The sequence below is a fragment of the Phoxinus phoxinus genome (genome assembly GCF_949152265.1).
Source record: "Phoxinus phoxinus genome assembly, chromosome: 18".
Taxonomy (NCBI): Eukaryota; Metazoa; Chordata; class Actinopteri; order Cypriniformes; family Leuciscidae; genus Phoxinus; species Phoxinus phoxinus.
The window spans coordinates 23,638,873-23,656,738 of NC_136893.1; the positions used below are offsets into that span (position 1 = coordinate 23,638,873).

A 17,866-nucleotide genomic window follows, 5' to 3' on the forward strand; every position below is an offset into this window, starting at 1 on the left:
TGTATTTAAGTTCCTGTCTCTCACCCTTCAGTGGTCGGTCTATGTTTGCTAATGCTTATGCTAATGCTTGTTTGTTTATGTTACGTTGTATGGAGAGTGTTACCCTTGCCTGTACCAGTTTTGTTTAAGTTTTATTATAGTAAAAGTTTGAATTGGAACCTTAGGCCTCTGCCTGTCTTCATCCGCACCATACCCGTGACACCAGGACTACTTTCTTGAAAAACTTCCAGGGGCCAGAACTCTGACCAGGGAGGTGACCACAGAGTGGGTCCGTGTGTATGCACTATAGTGCTGGTAAGGATTGCATACAACTTCATGTCTTAAATGGGCAAACTAACCCTTAAGGCTTGCAGTCTGAACATAGCCCAAGTCTCAGCTTTCGAATTCTGTCAGTTTTATGAATAAATTCAAACAATAAATGTTATTTTCACTCTTTAATACGGCATGACCGAATGTAACAGAAAAATGTCAATACCACAGGAAAGCCATTCAATGTCCATAGTTTGTAGTCAGCTCAGAATAATTTGCTATATGCACTATATTGCATGCTATATTGTTACTTGACATGTTAACTTTAATTTAATAAATGATTGAATAAATCTGTCATGAACATAGTTTATTACAGCCAGTTTAAATGTTTATATTTTAACAACAAATTGGAGTAGATTGGATCCTGAGAAAGTGTGGAAGGACAGACATCTTATTACATATCAATACACAACACAGGAATTTCATTTCACAGCAGTGGAAAAAATAGCTTGAAATTTGATGAGTTTCTCTCTTTTGTTCTCCATTCGCACATCTGTGAACCCAGAAGACTCCAGCGCTTCCATGTAGACCTCAGGTTTCCATTTGTCTCCAGTGAGCACTCCCAAAGAAGATGCTTTTTTAAGACTGTCTAGTCTGAGAGTTGTAACCATAATTCCACCTGAAGGAACAGAAAATAATTTGCACATTGTTTTATTATTATTTGTTGGGTCAGAGTGGCATACAGTGAGTCTAAAAGTTTAGGGCCAAAGTTTCATTTTCAAATCATGCTCACATGAATCATCAGGTTTGCACAAACTTGGGAACTACATGCTGTCATTAAAGGGATACCTCACCTCTGGAAAATATAATGTGCATTTAAAATGGGTCATTTATGTATTAGAAATGTGAAGTTATTTTTTAATTTGGAGCCTTCTAGACTGAGAAAAGCCAGAAAATATTTTTTTGGCTCATGTGGATGAAAGACAACAACTCCCAGGATGCACTTGCTTCGCTACCCTACAAAGCCACTCCCAAGCCACGCCTACCGGTAAGAGCGCAGTTAAACAACTAGGCTAGGCTACTAGTGAGTCTCCGTGACATGTCTGCCCGGGATTGTCTGGAATTGGCCCGGGGTTTGGCTTTTGAGTTCTACAGTCGCCATTCATTATGTTTACTTTGGCGAGCAGGACAAGGCTGAGGGCCGGGGGAGAATGACGCGAGGCCGGTGGCGTGATTACTGATGAGCGACACCTGTGAGACGCACCAGTCTCGTAGACTATCTCTCAGGGAGGAGCGGGAATTTTCTTAGCAATGCTAAAACGCACATCAACCAATCACTTGTTTAGTGTTCATGTAAACACTACATTCAGATTTACCAATCGGAATGAATTCAGTTAGATTGAAACAAAAGGTGTGCATGTAAACTGTAGAAAGCAAAAGCCGAATCCCGGATATTTTGGACGATCTCGACGGCCGGACATGTCCGGGAAAAAGGATGTATGGTAACCCCTACTATTCTCCAGAGAACAAGAGCCTGTTAGCTTAGCTTCCAAATAAAGATGGCTGACACTATTTGTACATTCTGTGAGTGAGATCCCACCCTCTATGGGCGGGTTGAAAACCTTTTACTGGCTGTAGTTTTTAGCCTCTGGCCAAAAAAGCCTCCAATGACCCAAAATGATGATTTTTCCAGACAAAAAATACATAAATCTCTCGTCTCAGAGGGATGACATGAGGGAGGGAAGCATGCTAATTTGAAAATACTACAGGTTTTCTACTGATAGAAAGCTTAATGCTAAATGCTGAAGTATCCAGTGCCTCCAGAAAAACGCGATTATGCGATCGCATGATTCAATGCATAATCAGCCAAAGTCCGCATATTTATGCGGGGGGCGCATTTTTTCAAATACGCCGCACTTTCGCTGCATAAATTGCAGATTTCCGCGCGCAAAATATGCGGGCTTTCATGATTTCATAATCCCCACATTTTCGTTGCAAAAAGTCACATATATCTTAGCAGAAAGTTGAAAAATATTGCGTTTACTTCACACAAGCACAGCCATCTCCCCTGTTGCCATGGGAACGTTATGAAGTGACATAATTGCACGACATCATTGAAAAGCTGCAAACCCCGCAATGCTGATGAAACCATGATGAAGCCCGCAAATCATTCTCATTTGCCAACAAACATAAGCGCCAAAGACCGCGCAAAGCAGTTTCCCAGTGTGTTACATGACAGTGGGGGCAAATTAGGGGCGTATAGACAGTGGGGGCGTGTTGGACCACAGGCGGAAGTCGACGCTGGACAACCACTTTGTCATTTTTACAGAAGTTGTAGCATATCCATTTTGTAACGCTATAGAACTTGTTTGACTCATCAATGTTTTGTAAGTTTGAGCCATGTGTTTATTAAGGTCTGAAATAAAACAAGATGAGAACTTAAATTCCCAGCACTTTATGTGATGTAGTATGCTTGCTTATCATAGGAAGTAATAAGAAATGACTCTTTACATTAAAGTAGTAGCCTAGTGAATAGTGAATAGGCTTTTTCATCAAACCGCAGTTTTTGCAAGTTCCCGCAATTTCATCGCATAAAATTGCAAAAATATCCCGCATATTCCATTGCATTTTTTAAGAAAACGTGCCGCATAATCAAGAATTTTTGCCCGCAACAATCACAAAAAAACGTTTTTCTGGAGGGACTGAGTATCCCTTTAATGCAAAACCTTTTCATAGCAATTTAAATAAGCATGTTCACTCTAATTGTTATGCTGGTACTATAATTTTGTTATACAGCACGTTTGAGCTTCAGCAAGAACCAATGAGGTTAATTCTCGTGTTACGCAGCACGTTTGAGCTTCAGCAAGAACCAATGAGGTTCATTCTAGTGTTACGCAGCACGTTTGAACTTCTGCAAGAACCAATGAGGTTCATTCTTGTTACGCAGCACGTTTGAGCTTCTGCAAGAACCAATGAGGTTCATTCTTGTTACGCAGCACGTTTGAGCTTCTGCAAGAACCAATGAGGTTAATTCTCGTGTTACGCAGCACGTATTGAGCTTCAGCAAGAACCAATGAGGTTCATTCTCGTGTTACGCAGCACGTTTGAGCTTCAGCAAGAACCAATGAGGTTCATTCTTGTTACGCAGCACGTTTGAGCTTCTGCACAAACCAATGAGGTTCATTCTAGTTACGCAGCACGTTTGAGCTTCAGCAAGAACCAATGAGGTTCATTCTTGTTACGCAGCACGTTTGAGCTTCAGCAAGAACCAATGAGGTTCATTCTTGTTACGCAGCACGTTTGAGCTTCAGCAAGAACCAATGAGGTTCATTCTCGTGTTACACAGCACGTTTGAGCTTAAGCAAGAACCAATGAGGTTCATTCTCGTGTTACGCAGCACGTTTGAGCTTCTGCAAGAACCAATGAGGTTAATTCTCGTGTTACGCAGCACGTTTGAGCTTCTGCAAGAACCAATGTAGTTCATTATAGTGTTACGCAGCACATTTGAGCTTCTGCAAGAACCAATGAGGTTCATTCTCGTGTTACGCAGCACGTTTGAGCTTCTGCAAGAACCAATGAGGTTCATTCTTGTTACGCAGCACGTTTGAGCTTCTGCAAGAACCAATGAGGTTCATTCTTGTTACGCAGCACGTTTGAGCTTCAGCAAGAACCAATGAAGTTCATTCTCGTGTTACGCAGCACGTTTGAGCTTCTGCAAGAACCAATGAGGTTCATTCTTGTTACGCAGCACGTTTGAGCTTCTGCAAGAACCAATGAGGTTCATTCTTGTTACGCAGCACGTTTGAGCTTCAGCAAGAACCAATGAAGTTCATTCTCGTGTTACGCAGCACGTTTGAGCTTCAGCAAGAACCAATGTAGTTCATTATAGTGTTACGCAGCACATTTGAGCTTCTGCAAGAACCAATGAGGTTCATTCTCGTGTTACGCAGCACGTTTGAGCTTCTGCAAGAACCAATGAGGTTCATTCTTGTTACGCAGCACGTTTGAGCTTCTGCAAGAACCAATGAGGTTCATTCTTGTTACGCAGCACGTTTGAGCTTCAGCAAGAACCAATGAAGTTCATTCTTGTTACGCAGCACGTTTGAGCTTCAGCAAGAACCAATGTAGTTCATTATCGTGTTACGCACCACGTTTGAGCTTCTGCAAGAACCAATGAGGTTCATTCTTGTTACGCAGCACGTTTGAGCTTCAGCAAGAACCAATGTAGTTCATTATCGTGTTACGCAGTACGTTTGAGCTTCAGCAAGAACCAATGAAGTTAATTCTCGTGTTACGCAGCACGTTTGAGCTTCAACCAATGAGGTTCATTCTTGTTACGCAGCACGTTTGAGCTTCAGCAAGAACCAATGTAGTTCATTATCGTGTTACGCACCACGTTTGAGCTTCAGCAAGAACCAATGAGGTTAATTCTCATGTTACGCAGCACGTTTGAGCTTCAGCAAGAACCAATGACGTTCATTCTCATGTGTTACACAGTACATTTGAGCTTCTGCAAGAACCAATGAGGTTCATTCTCGTGTTGCGCAGCACGCTTGAGCTTCTGCAAGAACCAATGAGGTTCATTCTCGTGTTACGCAGCACGTTTGAGCTTCTGCAAGAACCAATGAGGTTCATTCTCGTGTTACGCAGCACGTTTGAGCTTCTGCAAGAACCAATGAGGTTCATTCTCGTGTTACGCAGCACGTTTGAGCTTCTGCAAGAACCAGCGAGGTTCATTATCGTGTTACGCAGCACGTTTGAGCTTCTGCAAGAACCAATGAAGTTCATTCTCGTGTTACGCAGCACGTTTGAGCTTCTGCAAGAACCAATGAGGTTCATTCTCGTGTTACGCAGCACGTTTGAGCTTCTGCAAGAACCAATGAGGTTCATTCTCGTGTTACGCAGCACGTTTGAGCTTCAGCAAGAACCAATGAGGTTCATTCTCGTGTTACGCAGCACGTTTGAGCTTCTGCAAGAACCAATGAGGTTCATTCTCGTGTTACGCAGCACGTTTGAGCTTCTGCAAGAACCAATGAGGTTCATTCTCGTGTTATGCAGCACGTTTGAGCTTCTGCAAGAACCAATGACGTTCATTCTCATGTGTTACGCAGTACATTTGAGCTTCTGCAAGAACCAATGAGGTTCATTCTCGTGTTACGCAGCACGTTTGAGCTTCTGCAAGAACCAATGACGTTCATTCTCGTGTTACGCAGCACGTTTGAGCTTCTGCAAGAACCAATGAGGTTCATTCTCGTGTTACGCAGCACGTTTGAGCTTCTGCAAGAACCAGCGAGGTTCATTATCGTGTTACGCAGCACGTTTGAGCTTCTGCAAGAACCAATGAAGTTCATTCTCGTGTTACGCAGCACGTTTGAGCTTCTGCAAGAACCAATGAGGTTCATTCTCGTGTTACGCAGCACGTTTGAGCTTCTGCAAGAACCAATGAGGTTCATTCTCGTGTTACGCAGCACGTTTGAGCTTCAGCAAGAACCAATGAGGTTCATTCTCGTGTTACGCAGCACGTTTGAGCTTCAGCAAGAACCAATGAGGTTCATTCTCGTGTTACGCAGCACGTTTGAGCTTCTGCAAGAACCAATGAGGTTCATTCTCGTGTTACGCAGCACGTTTGAGCTTCTGCAAGAACCAATGAGGTTCATTCTCGTGTTACGCAGCACGTTTGAGCTTCTGCAAGAACCAATGAGGTTCATTCTCGTGTTACGCAGCACGTTTGAGCTTCAGCAAGAACCAATGAGGTTCATTCTCGTGTTACGCAGCACGTTTGAGCTTCTGCAAGAACCAATGAGGTTCATTCTCGTGTTACGCAGCACGTTTGAGCTTCTGCAAGAACCAATGAGGTTCATTCTCGTGTTATGCAGCACGTTTGAGCTTCTGCAAGAACCAATGACGTTCATTCTCATGTGTTACGCAGTACATTTGAGCTTCTGCAAGAACCAATGAGGTTCATTCTCGTGTTACGCAGCACGTTTGAGCTTCTGCAAGAACCAATGACGTTCATTCTTGTTACGCAGTACGTTTGAGCTTCTGCAAGAACCAATGACGTTCATTCTCATGTGTTACACAGCACGTTTGAGCTTCTGCAAGAACCAATGAGGTTCATTCTCGTGTTACGCAGTACATTTGAGCTTCTGCAAGAACCAATGAGGTTCATTCTCGTGTTACGCAGCACGTTTGAGCTTCTGCAAGAACCAATGAGGTTCATTCTCGTGTTATGCAGCACGTTTGAGCTTCTGCAAGAACCAATGAGGTTCATTCTCGTGTTATGCAGCACGTTTGAGCTTCTGCAAGAACCAATGACGTTCATTCTCATGTGTTACGCAGTACATTTGAGCTTCTGCAAGAACCAATGAGGTTCATTCTCGTGTTACGCAGCACGTTTGAGCTTCTGCAAGAACCAATGAGGTTCATTCTCGTGTTATGCAGCACGTTTGAGCTTCTGCAAGAACCAATGACGTTCATTCTCATGTGTTACGCAGTACATTTGAGCTTCTGCAAGAACCAATGAGGTTCATTCTCGTGTTACGCAGCACGTTTGAGCTTCTGCAAGAACCAATGACGTTCATTCTTGTTACGCAGCACGTTTGGGCTTCTGCAAGAACCAATGAGGTTCATTCTCGTGTTACGCAGCACGTTTGAGCTTCAGCAAGAACCAATGACGTTCATTCTCATGTGTTACACAGCACGTTTGAGCTTCTGCAAGAACCAATGACGTTCATTCTCGTGTTACGCAGCATGTTTGAGTTTCAGCAAGAGCAAATTAATTATTTTCTTGTATGTTTGAGGTTCAGCAAGAACCAATGATGTTTTTTTTCTCGTCAAAGAATGGTTGAGCTTCTGTTTATGTTCGCTAATCAATGTTTATATGTGAATAAAAGCCTAAATTCAATCATCATATAAAGCGATCGAGTCTTTACAGAAAATTTTGACTAAACCTCTTGATTCATATGGATTAGTTTTAAGATCTCATGAGATCTTAAGATCATGAACTTCTTATGGGTTTAGAACGCCATGAGGGTGAGTAATTAATTAACTATCCCTTTAACCAACAGAGATAACTATTGTTCAACAAAATTTTAACATAACATTAATATTAAATTTTAAAAAATTAAATAATTTAACCTCAAAACTGTTTAGATTGAATAAATCTCACAAATGTTCAGATGAAAAATTCTCACCTGGTTTCATCACTCTGTGGATCGCTTTCGATCCCGCTTTCAGATCCGGCCAGTAGTAATAACAGTTACAGTGAAACGCCTTGTCAACAGTGTTTTCCTCTATCGGCATGTTCACCAAATCACTGTAATACAACACAGCCTTTCCTCTGGAGATCTGCTCCTGCATGCGCTTGCTGGCCATCTGATGCATGTACTGTGAGTAGTCCACACCCAGCAGTTTCCCTCTCGGGCCCATGAGGAGCTGCGAGGCCTCCTGAAGACCGAAGCCCGGCCCGTGACCCAGCTCCAGCACGGTGTCGTTGGGTTGTATGTTGCTCAATTTCACTGCATTCTCCTCCAAAATCAGATTGTGCCATTTAAGGAATTTGGTCACGAACCATCCAGTTAAAGAATATGTGGGGTGACCCAGCTGTTTGCCCACTTTGTTAGACAGCATTTCTAGACACACAACAGAACAAATAAATATTAATTTTGCACAAGGACATTTGTTATGATTAAAGCAGAGGCTTTGAGTAGACATAATAAAATGCATGTTTAGTATGATTACTTCTATAATACAGTAGTAGTATGTAATATACTTGTATTATTTAACCTAGTATGATTTGTTTTTCATAATTGCTTGCCTTTTATAACTTTTTAAACCTTGTTTTTTTCAATCTCACCTGGTCCATCAACTTCCCTCACCCTTTGCCATCAATCCAAATATCAGCTGAGCTTAAACATAATATAGATAGACAGGTAATAGTCAACAGAATCACAGTGCCTAAAAACACTCCACCCATACGTTTTTGCTTCCTCACATATAGGCACTCTAAATTTATATCACTATGCTCTTCCTACAATAAGAAATGTTACTCTTTATTGCATGTGTAATAAAGGAACAATATCCATTTTACCACGTACACCCAATGTTTTATTTAACTAATACATTAATAGAGTGTTGCAGGGATGACGTCAAAACCTGGTTCCCTCGAGATATTCCTACGGGGATTTCCAATGTATGAGTAAAATAAAGCCTGTGGTAAACACAACTTGACGATACTTGGACGCAAATTTTTAAAATTTTTGAAAACGCATGTTTCTAATAAGTAACTAGATAAGACTATTATCGGTGTGAGTGTGTGCAGTTTACGTTATAGAGCAAAACGTCAAAGTGAAGTTAGGTTTACTAATAAATTGAAAACCCCATCATAAACCCCCATTATAAAATATAGGAAAATCTTGAGGGAACCAGTGGGGAATTATTCTTCGGGCTTTTGACGTTCCTGTTCTACTCTATTGGCTGTTTGTGCGTTGTGTTGCTAACTTTATCCAATTGTTATGAACTGCCCCGAGACGAGGTTTTAGATCCAAACGCAGCTTTATTGTATGGGGCAATCCACAGGGGTAATCCAATGTACAGGCAAGGGTCATACACAGACAGGCAGTCAAACAAAGAAACAAACAAGCAAACAAAACAGGCAGGGACCAGAGGCAAGAGAGTAATCCAGGGACCAGAGGCAAGAGAGTAAGGGACCAGAGGCAAGAGAGTAAGGGACCAGAGGCAAGAGAGTAATCCAGGGACCAGAGGATGATATCCAAAAACCAAATGGCAAGAAACCAGGGAAAACTGCGGTGAGTGAATGAAATAACATGGTATAAATAGACAGACTAACAGAATGATGAGATCAATGTGATCAATGATAAGTGATGATGAGTTCGGGGAGTGAGTATGGGAAATGTAGTTTGTGAGTGATAGTCTTATGTGGAGTGCCCTCTGGTGGCTCTCAAGGGCACTCCAGCTGGTGACCGTTACACCAATAGCATATCCTATCTGATAACATCCCCTAAATCTACTAATTTAGTTAGGAATAATCCACTATAGCATGAATTAAAGTTAATTTGATTTTAATCACAGATACCGGTAGTCTGATTTGCTGCAACTCAACTGCGCTGCTAGTATTTATTGAGAGACTCCATTGCTGTAAAAAAATTGTCCTTTGGAGAGATCGAAGATCACACAATTTTCGGTCAACTCAAGGCTCTTTCAATACTTTCCAGCTGCAGAAACGCAGTTTCAGACCAGCAGCCACAGAGCAGAAGTGGGGGGCATGGCTTATACTGTCTAAATGCGTACTTAATTAAACAATATTTTTGTTAAATACGTTAAGATCACTTTTCAATTTGCGCATGCATAAGATATGAGCCATACAATTAGAAATATTTTAAAACAGCCTATTAATAATGTTAAATGTTTATGGTGGATACAAATACAAGTATGTTGTTGGTTAACTGCATGAACCTTTTTCGTTTAAAAAATATATAGGTTTACTAATAAAAGTGTAACAGTGCTGCAAAAAGTAATTCCCATTTGACTATAGCCTACTATGTGATAATATTATTTCCTCCATATTCATGTTGTTACAAATAGCACTTAAAGACACTTTGAATGGGCATTTAATGTGAAATATACTGTATTTAATAATGAAATTCAAATCCTTGAACAAGGATTCTTTGGAATGTGCATTTCTCTATATGAAAACCAGGCATTGTGAGCGTGCACGTTTTTGCATTTGTCAAAGTAGAGATAGGCTATACATTTTGTTGAAAGGATAAAGGTCTTACTGCAAGAATACCCATGATGGGCTTAAGAGTCGAACAGTTGTGCTTTAAATTGATTGTTGTAAAAAGTTTGTATTTTGTAATTATGAATTAATTGCTGCTCATTCAAAATATTCGAGAAATAACAACATTACGATCTTGTGAAAGTGCGTAGCTATACCACGAATGTTATTTCTCGTACCATTTATACGCCAATTTTTTTTTTTTTTTTTGCATATGCTACGCACTTAAAGGGATACTCCACTTTTTTGGAAATAGGCTCATTTTACAACTCCCCCAGAGTTAAACAGTCGAGTTTTACCGTTTTCGAATCCATTCAGCCGAATTTCGGTTCTGACGGTACCAGTTTTAGCATAGCTTAGCATAGATCATTGATTCTGATGGGTCCAGTAGCATTTCTTTCAAAATGACCAACGAGTTTCAATATTTTTCCTATTTAAAACTTCACTCTTCTGTAGTTAAACCGTGTACTAAGATCGACGGAAAATGAAAAGTTGCGATTTTCCAAGCCTATATGGCTAGGAACTACTCATTCCGGCGTGCCTTGTACAGCCAATACAGCCATCCCAACAATCTTCAATCTACAGACAGGTCCAAGTGCATCACCATGGCTTATTGATCGGCGCTTCAGATTTGTAAAGCTATGCATAAATACAATGCCGTTTGTTCAAATTGTTATTTCAATCCTTTGAATAAACAAATGAATGCGCTAGGCCTATATTAATATTTGCTCACTGCTCCCTCTTGTGGCCCCCAAGAGACTAAATAAGACAAAAAAAATATACATTTTCCTATTTTGTGTTTTAGCCTATAAATTTGGGTAAATAAAAAATACATAGCCTACAAATACAAATGGTTAACCTATTAAATATTGGTCTTTGTTTAAAAAAAAACGAATTATCTGTATCGCCCAAATGATCATGCAATGATCATGTAACGCTGGTCCGATTGTGAATGACTAAAATGATGCACAATACCCGCGCCGAAATTCGACCCCTAATAGGCTACTTATTTCTGTTTTCCTCTATTACAAATCCAGCAGAGATTGAATCACCTCACTCAAATTAGCCATTATTAATATTATTTATTTTATCAGCAGTAGCCTATGATATTGATACAATACGAGTCGCTACTCTATTAAAGGATTTCACCCGAAAATTCATCATTTAGCCCAAGTAGGCCTACTAACCCTTATGTTGTGCCAAACCTGTATGAGCTTCTTCTGTTGAACACAAAATATTTTGAAGAATGTTGGTAACTAACCAGACAGTCGACGGCACTATTGACTTCCATATACATTTTTTTCATACTATGGAAGTCAATTGACATTCTTTAAAATATATATTATTTTGTGTTCTACATAAGAAAGAAACTCATTCTGGTTTGGAACAACTTGAGGGTGAATGATTATAGAATTTAAAAGTTTTGTGTAGCCTAAACTATCAGTATAAGCGCACAGAGTGCGGGTCGGGATTGTTTTGTCCCCAAAAGTTCCGCAGTCACAAAGCAATTTCCACACTTCTTAACTATATATTTAAAAAAAAAAACTAAATAATTACACTTGCAACAAACACATTGGGAGAATACACCTACTTGCTGCTTTAAATAAACCTAAAATGCAAAATAACCAGCCCATTAAGGATAGTAAGAATAAGAATAGTAAGAAGAGTAAGAATAATTTTAATAATTTTTTTAACACAATAAACATTTGAAGTTAATTAAGTTGATTTCTGTATAGGCTACTAGACCTAATAAACATCTTGTGAAAATTATAATAATGAAATGTTAAAATGTTTGTTAAACAGTTTTATTTTTCATGTTGTTTTATTTTTGTGATGTTTTTTTATAAAGTCATAATTTGAGAAATCTGGTCATCTTTAGCGTGGTAAAGTAAAATTTAGCTCCTATCAACTGGTCATGTTGGACAGTCTTATAAAAGATAGCAACAGTAGCCTACAACTAGGCTACTTTAACAACTATAAGTAGCTAGTTTACGTAACACATTTGAAGACAGTCAATGCATAGCCTAGGCCTATAGCAGCATTACGGTTGCGAGAGTTTTACAATTCCACCCACTGCGCAACAACATCTGGGTGATTCTTTAATTGGAGATACATTTGAAGTCCGAAGCCATTTATTTTTAACAGCTTTACCAAAATTTTACTCCAAAAACACATTTTTATTTGTTTTAATTCTTTTTAAGAGTCACAAAATGTTAGAGTGTAAAACTAGAAAATATTTTATTTTAAAAGCTATTTAATGATGCTGAAAGTCATGATATCATACTGTCCTTAGTGGGTGGTACTTTTTTCAAACAAGGGTAAAATGTGCATTAAACATGTTTTAAATTACAAATTTCAGGTTGGGGTTTTAATTATTTTGTTTATAAATTATTATTGGTGACAGTTTCCAAATTATGCTAAATTAATTTGTTTAAAAGTAACTTTTATTGTTGAAAAATACCAATCCATAAATCCTGTGTCAATTCTGTTACTACATGTTATTGTCTCTTTAAATTATGCTTATCTGTCGCATCAGTATCCTAAGCAACGCAAGATGATGTCACTTCCCTTTTGGTATTAAACTCTGAAGAACTAGGAGGTATGTGTTTTGTTCTCTCTGAAGCCATGTAATCTTACAGGCACTTCCACCAAGAGTTCTTATATAACAATTTCAGTTTCAACAATCTCATAGGGAAAGCAAAGTTCAAAGATATTAACAAAAGGAGGTATTAAAAGTTTTTAAAATCATCTCTAGTATCAGGCCATGTGCTCTTAGCCTTTATGCTAGCATGTGGTGTTATTAGTAAAAAAATGCTAAAAATGTCAACTCTGTTACTGTCAATTCTGTTACCAAGGTACGGTAACAGAATTGACCAATGCCTTGGTTTTCACACTGCCCCTGCCTTGGTTACAATCACACAATGATACAAACACACACAAAAATGCATAATGTGTGTTTATAGCCACACACACACACACACACCGAGACACACTGATCAATTGGGTTATTCTACCATGATCAGAGGATTTCAACACACACAGACACACACATGCACCATCCACCCAAGTATGTGTGGTTATTTGTCATGCTACCGTACAATAATATAATACAATGTAATATAATGTAAAAATGTGTGCCTCAATGAAAGTTAATGGAGTATGTTTTGTATTTGGAATGCACAGAGTTTAGTATATTGGAGAATTAAATTTTACTTTTGATCAGAGAACATTATTCTTATGTAATTTGCTGATACACAATCAACTATGGTCAATGAGACTCATGTGAGGGTCAAGTGCATGCACCAAATAGGAAAAAATTGATTCTTTTGGCCTGGTCGTGAAGATGTTCATTGGTACCCACATGAGGACATCCTCAGATTAATTCCACCCCCGACCAAGGTTGCGACACGGCATGTAGAGATCCAGAGGGATATCTGGTCGAGTATTTCTCAATAACTCAGCAGTTATTTTCTTGTTATAGGCATGTTCTGGTTGGTTTGGGTCAATTCTGTTACCCCCGTCAATTCTGTTGCCAGATGTGTCAATTCTGTTTTTAGTCTTTCATCTTGAATATTAATGAGATAATACATTGAAATATCAAACTACTTAATATTGTTATTTTTATATTGTGCAAGAGTAAGATATATGTTATAGTTTTATCTCTAGCCTGTGTAATGGCAATCTTTGTTTTGCTGTACCTCTAGCCTTTTGTTCCTATCTTTGCCATTATACACAGGTAGGAGTGAAGTTTCAACGCAGACACACAAATGTTTTCCAGAGATTATTGCAGTTGAGGTTTGTGGTTTATTGCAGTAAATAGTACATGAACATACCAGTTCCTTTGCCAACTTGTTTCCAGTAGTTTGCGTGTGATCTGTAGTCTGTGGCCTGGTGAGAACTGTGTGTGCTCCCCCTACCTGTGCCTCCCACTTCCTGTAACCTATGCCCCCTATATACAAACATGTGCATCTAATCACTGCCACCTAGTGTCCAAAATAATAATAGAAATATATCCAAACAAAATAACATATGCCAACAATAAACATAAATGGCTCCTACAGCCTGTAATGTTCAAGTAATTTGATAAAAAAACTAGTGCACCCTTTGGATAATCCACTATTGCCTGGGGGTGAATCTAATTTTGAAGTTGTATAAATATAACATTTAATATCTGTTTTAAAGGCCTGAATAAAAGGACTAAATGACAAATGAAACTAAAAAGATTTATAATTTTTTGATGTACTGTTATTTCTATATATTTGGTTGTTCGTCCGTAACAGAATTGACGAGAAAAACTATGAACAGGTGATATTTTGATAAAATAGAGAAAATAATAAACTATCTGTATTTGTATAGCACTGAATATATCAACTTTAAAGTGTTTTCAAGGTAATTCTTAAACAATGGTTCTGTATGACAACCTTTAAAAAATAAAAATTTGAAGTGCAAAATGTATCTCCAATTATAGAATCACCCATCTGACGTGCATTAATTTATAGTTAAAAAAAAAACAGCAACACTAAATATCCTACCCCAAGTCAAAATGTACTTACCTCAAACGCCTATTATTATGCCTGCACTATATGGCGAAAGTCAGAGAACGGAAGTGGGGAAGAGGAAGGCCTAGCCTACTTCTTGTCGCGCTGTTTTGTCCCAAGGCAAGGTGCGTTTCTAATGACATGCTCCCTACATAGTGTTCACTACTCCCCAAGCACGGCATCTGCAAGTACTTCGTTTGGAAGATCGTTCATTTAGAATTGGAATGCCCTTTGTAGCCTTTCATCATCAAAGAAAGGCAAGACGGCCTCGTGCAGATTATGATATAGCCAACATAGCGTATTTTACTTTAATTTCAAATTTAAATTACATAATACATTTGCATTATGTAAGGGAGAGTGGGGCACAAGAACACTTTTTGACTTTCTCCGTTTATTTAGCCTAAACATATGGGTTCTGAGATTGTTTCCCCGCATTCATTTTACACATCTAGTAGCCTAGATACATTGTTTCATTAATACTTTTTTCTTGATTTACATCGAAAGAATGGAAGTGAAATGTGACAACATGCCCCATAGGTGGGGTAGCCTACATTGTAACGTGAGGGGCATATTAACTTGACCATATGTCGGATTAAAATGTTATCTGATCTAATAAAAAAATATATACAAGACAAACTAAAATAGTTCCTCAATGAATTTTTTAGTTTGACAACGAACACACCGGAAAACACAGCTATAGCCTACAGAGGTGCGTTTCCCGAAAGCAAGTTCCGTCGTTATCAGCATAGTTGATGCTTGTCATAGTTGATGACAGCTTAGTCCCGAAACCATTGTTCCAACGTTCAACCACCTTGGTTTATGACGTCACGTACGTGGTGGAGTAATACATTATTTTAATAAAACTGTTTCAGATCGAATTAACGCTAAATGTTTTGAAAAAACAAACATACAGTATTAAAGACATGGTATCCGAGGACTATTTCTCATTTATCTCGGTTATTTAGCTTTATTTCCAGATTCGATCATAGGCTCGTTCTTATAGTAGCCTATAGCCTATTGATCACGTTCACACATGCGCACTCTTCGAAAAACGACGCTTAAATCTCTTGACTTGACAAACTGAAAGACGTTATGACATTTGATTGAATTATAAATAAAACATAGCCTACAGATTGCACTGAATGTCAGCTTGCTTGTTTGGCTTAAGATAAGGATTTATTAAGTAGGCTATAGGCTACATGTCATGTAAACTAGAAACTACTCTGACGACAGGTCGAGAGCTGTCGTAACCTCACAAGTTTGCGATGCTGTTTGCGAATGTTCGTTGGAACAATGGTTTCGGGAAACACCGACTCGTTGAATGCCGATAACGACGTGGAACTTGTAAACATTGGCTAACGATGCTTTTGGGAAACTCACCCCAGCATAGTTCAAAACAAAATAATTAATCATTTCTGAACATTGACTCTGTCTTTATTCACTTTTTTTCTCAATAGAATTCATAAAAGTAAATAATAGCTTAGTTCTATAGGGGCACATAGTTGCAGTGTTACGCGCCCCACCTGCACAACTGGGATTTAAACCGGAGTATCTTCTGCGGTTTAGATTATCATTAAATAACTATATAAACTGTTAAATAACATGTATACAATTAAAATAATATCAGATTGGTCTAATTTTAAATAAACACACACAAAAAAGAGATGAAAAATTTACATATAGGCCTACTTGTTAACATACTTGTATTTAATTAACTAGAGCTATTAATTGACTATTAACAAATTTTAAGATTAAATAGGTTACTTTAACTGTCATGCAATAAAATCATTTTTTGGTTTGGATAACTAGCCTAGTGGGGAGAGTTGCAACACTTTTTGCATTTCCTTTCGTTTCTCTATTGGTTGGCCAAAATTGAAATAGCCTTAAACCCACATCTGTCAGCTACCCAACCACACTTCTGCAACATGTATAATAAATGTTAAATGTATGCTTGAATAGACACTTGCAACTTGCAACAGTCCACAGGGGTAGTTCAACATTCATTAAAATTAATTATTTAACGTTATTTTGTGTCTTTATTTTATTTGTGCACAGACAGGGTCTTCACTAGTTAAATTGGCTGAAAATGCAAAGACTAGCAAAAGAAATAAGAAAATATTTCAAGTAACAACCATGTTTTGGCTAAATATTACAATACATTTGAACTAGAATTTTTATTTTTTTATCAAGCACTGAAATATACTGTGTGTTCAAATCAACACTAAGGAAGATTTTTTACCTTAAAATAATGTTTCCAAAATCGTTTCAGTGGTTCATCAAGTCGTAACAGGGTGAAACTTGTATCAAGTCGTAACTTCCGGCTCCGCTTTGCGGTCCTTTATCTGCTATAACCACACTATGTAAGATTGCCAGATCGGGTCACGTTTCTGTAGTTCTAATGAGACATCAGAAAACTACAAATTTGACTTGCTTTTCGTCAAGTGTTACAATAGTAATTCTTTCGTTTTTCTTCGTTTCTGATGTTGCAATACATCATACTTTCATGAAATCATGCATCATACTCTACCTTGTCTGTGGAAATCGTTCATTCCAGAGCCGGTGCTGGATAAACAGTGAGCGTGTGTGCGACAGGTTGCGGTAGGCTAAATTATTTACGACAGCAGAAATGGACAATTCCGCTTCCAACCTGCTTTTCACCTGCCATTTCTCAGACGCAGGAGTTTTTGAAACCACTCACAGTATCCAAACCATGGCCTTTTCTGCGACTCTGCAGCCGCCTCTCCACATTGGAAACAATGCTATCAATGGTTGCAGTAGCAGCATGTAGATCTCCCCTATATCTGCCTATATATAACTGTCACGACCCACACACGAGGGAAACAGGGATAGATCCAATAATGCAGTAATTGAATGGGGTAAATCGTCATCCAGTCCATGCAAGGGCAAAAAAAAAAAAAAATAGCAATCCAAGACAAGACCGAAACAAGATACAGGACCTAAACAGGCAACCAAAGTGGTGTGATATACAATAAGGAATCCATGACAAACAAAGAAACAACCAGGGTATATAAACACACAGAACTAACAATGATAACAAGAGACAGCTGGGAACAATGACGAGAACAGCTGAGTGCAATGAACAGATAAGTGCAGACAAGGATTGTGGGGAATGTAGTTAACAATGACAGACACCGTGGGGAACGAGGACCTCCAGTGGACACCCGGGGAAACACAACCAGACACCGTGACAATAACTGTATATACAGTTTCACTGTATCTCTTGTGCGCTCATTTCACTGTGCAAACGCTCCATCTTACAAAG

The 17,866-nt window shown here is 38.7% G+C and overlaps 1 protein-coding gene across 3 annotated transcripts; it reads right to left on the minus strand.

The window, feature by feature from the left end:
* Positions 1–416: 416 nt before the first annotated feature.
* Positions 417–17,585, minus strand: LOC306986087 (putative methyltransferase YdaC). 3 transcript variants are annotated; one of them, XM_079588971.1, is made up of 4 exons: positions 17,111–17,585; positions 16,823–16,978; positions 7,443–7,880; positions 429–928 (listed from the first exon to the last, which is right to left on the minus strand). In XM_079588971.1, exons 3-4 carry the CDS (start codon positions 7,876–7,878, stop codon positions 732–734), a joined length of 633 nt encoding a protein of 210 aa, XP_079445097.1. In that variant the 5' UTR covers positions 7,879–7,880; positions 16,823–16,978; positions 17,111–17,585; the 3' UTR covers positions 429–731. The 3 variants fall into 3 exon arrangements, with proteins under 3 accessions (XP_079445095.1, XP_079445097.1, XP_079445096.1); XM_079588969.1 differs by lacking the exons at positions 16,823–16,978; positions 17,111–17,585 and adding an exon at positions 13,879–14,023 and having other exon boundaries at positions 417–928; XM_079588970.1 differs by lacking the exon at positions 16,823–16,978.
* Between the last annotated feature and the right edge of the window lie 281 nt (positions 17,586–17,866).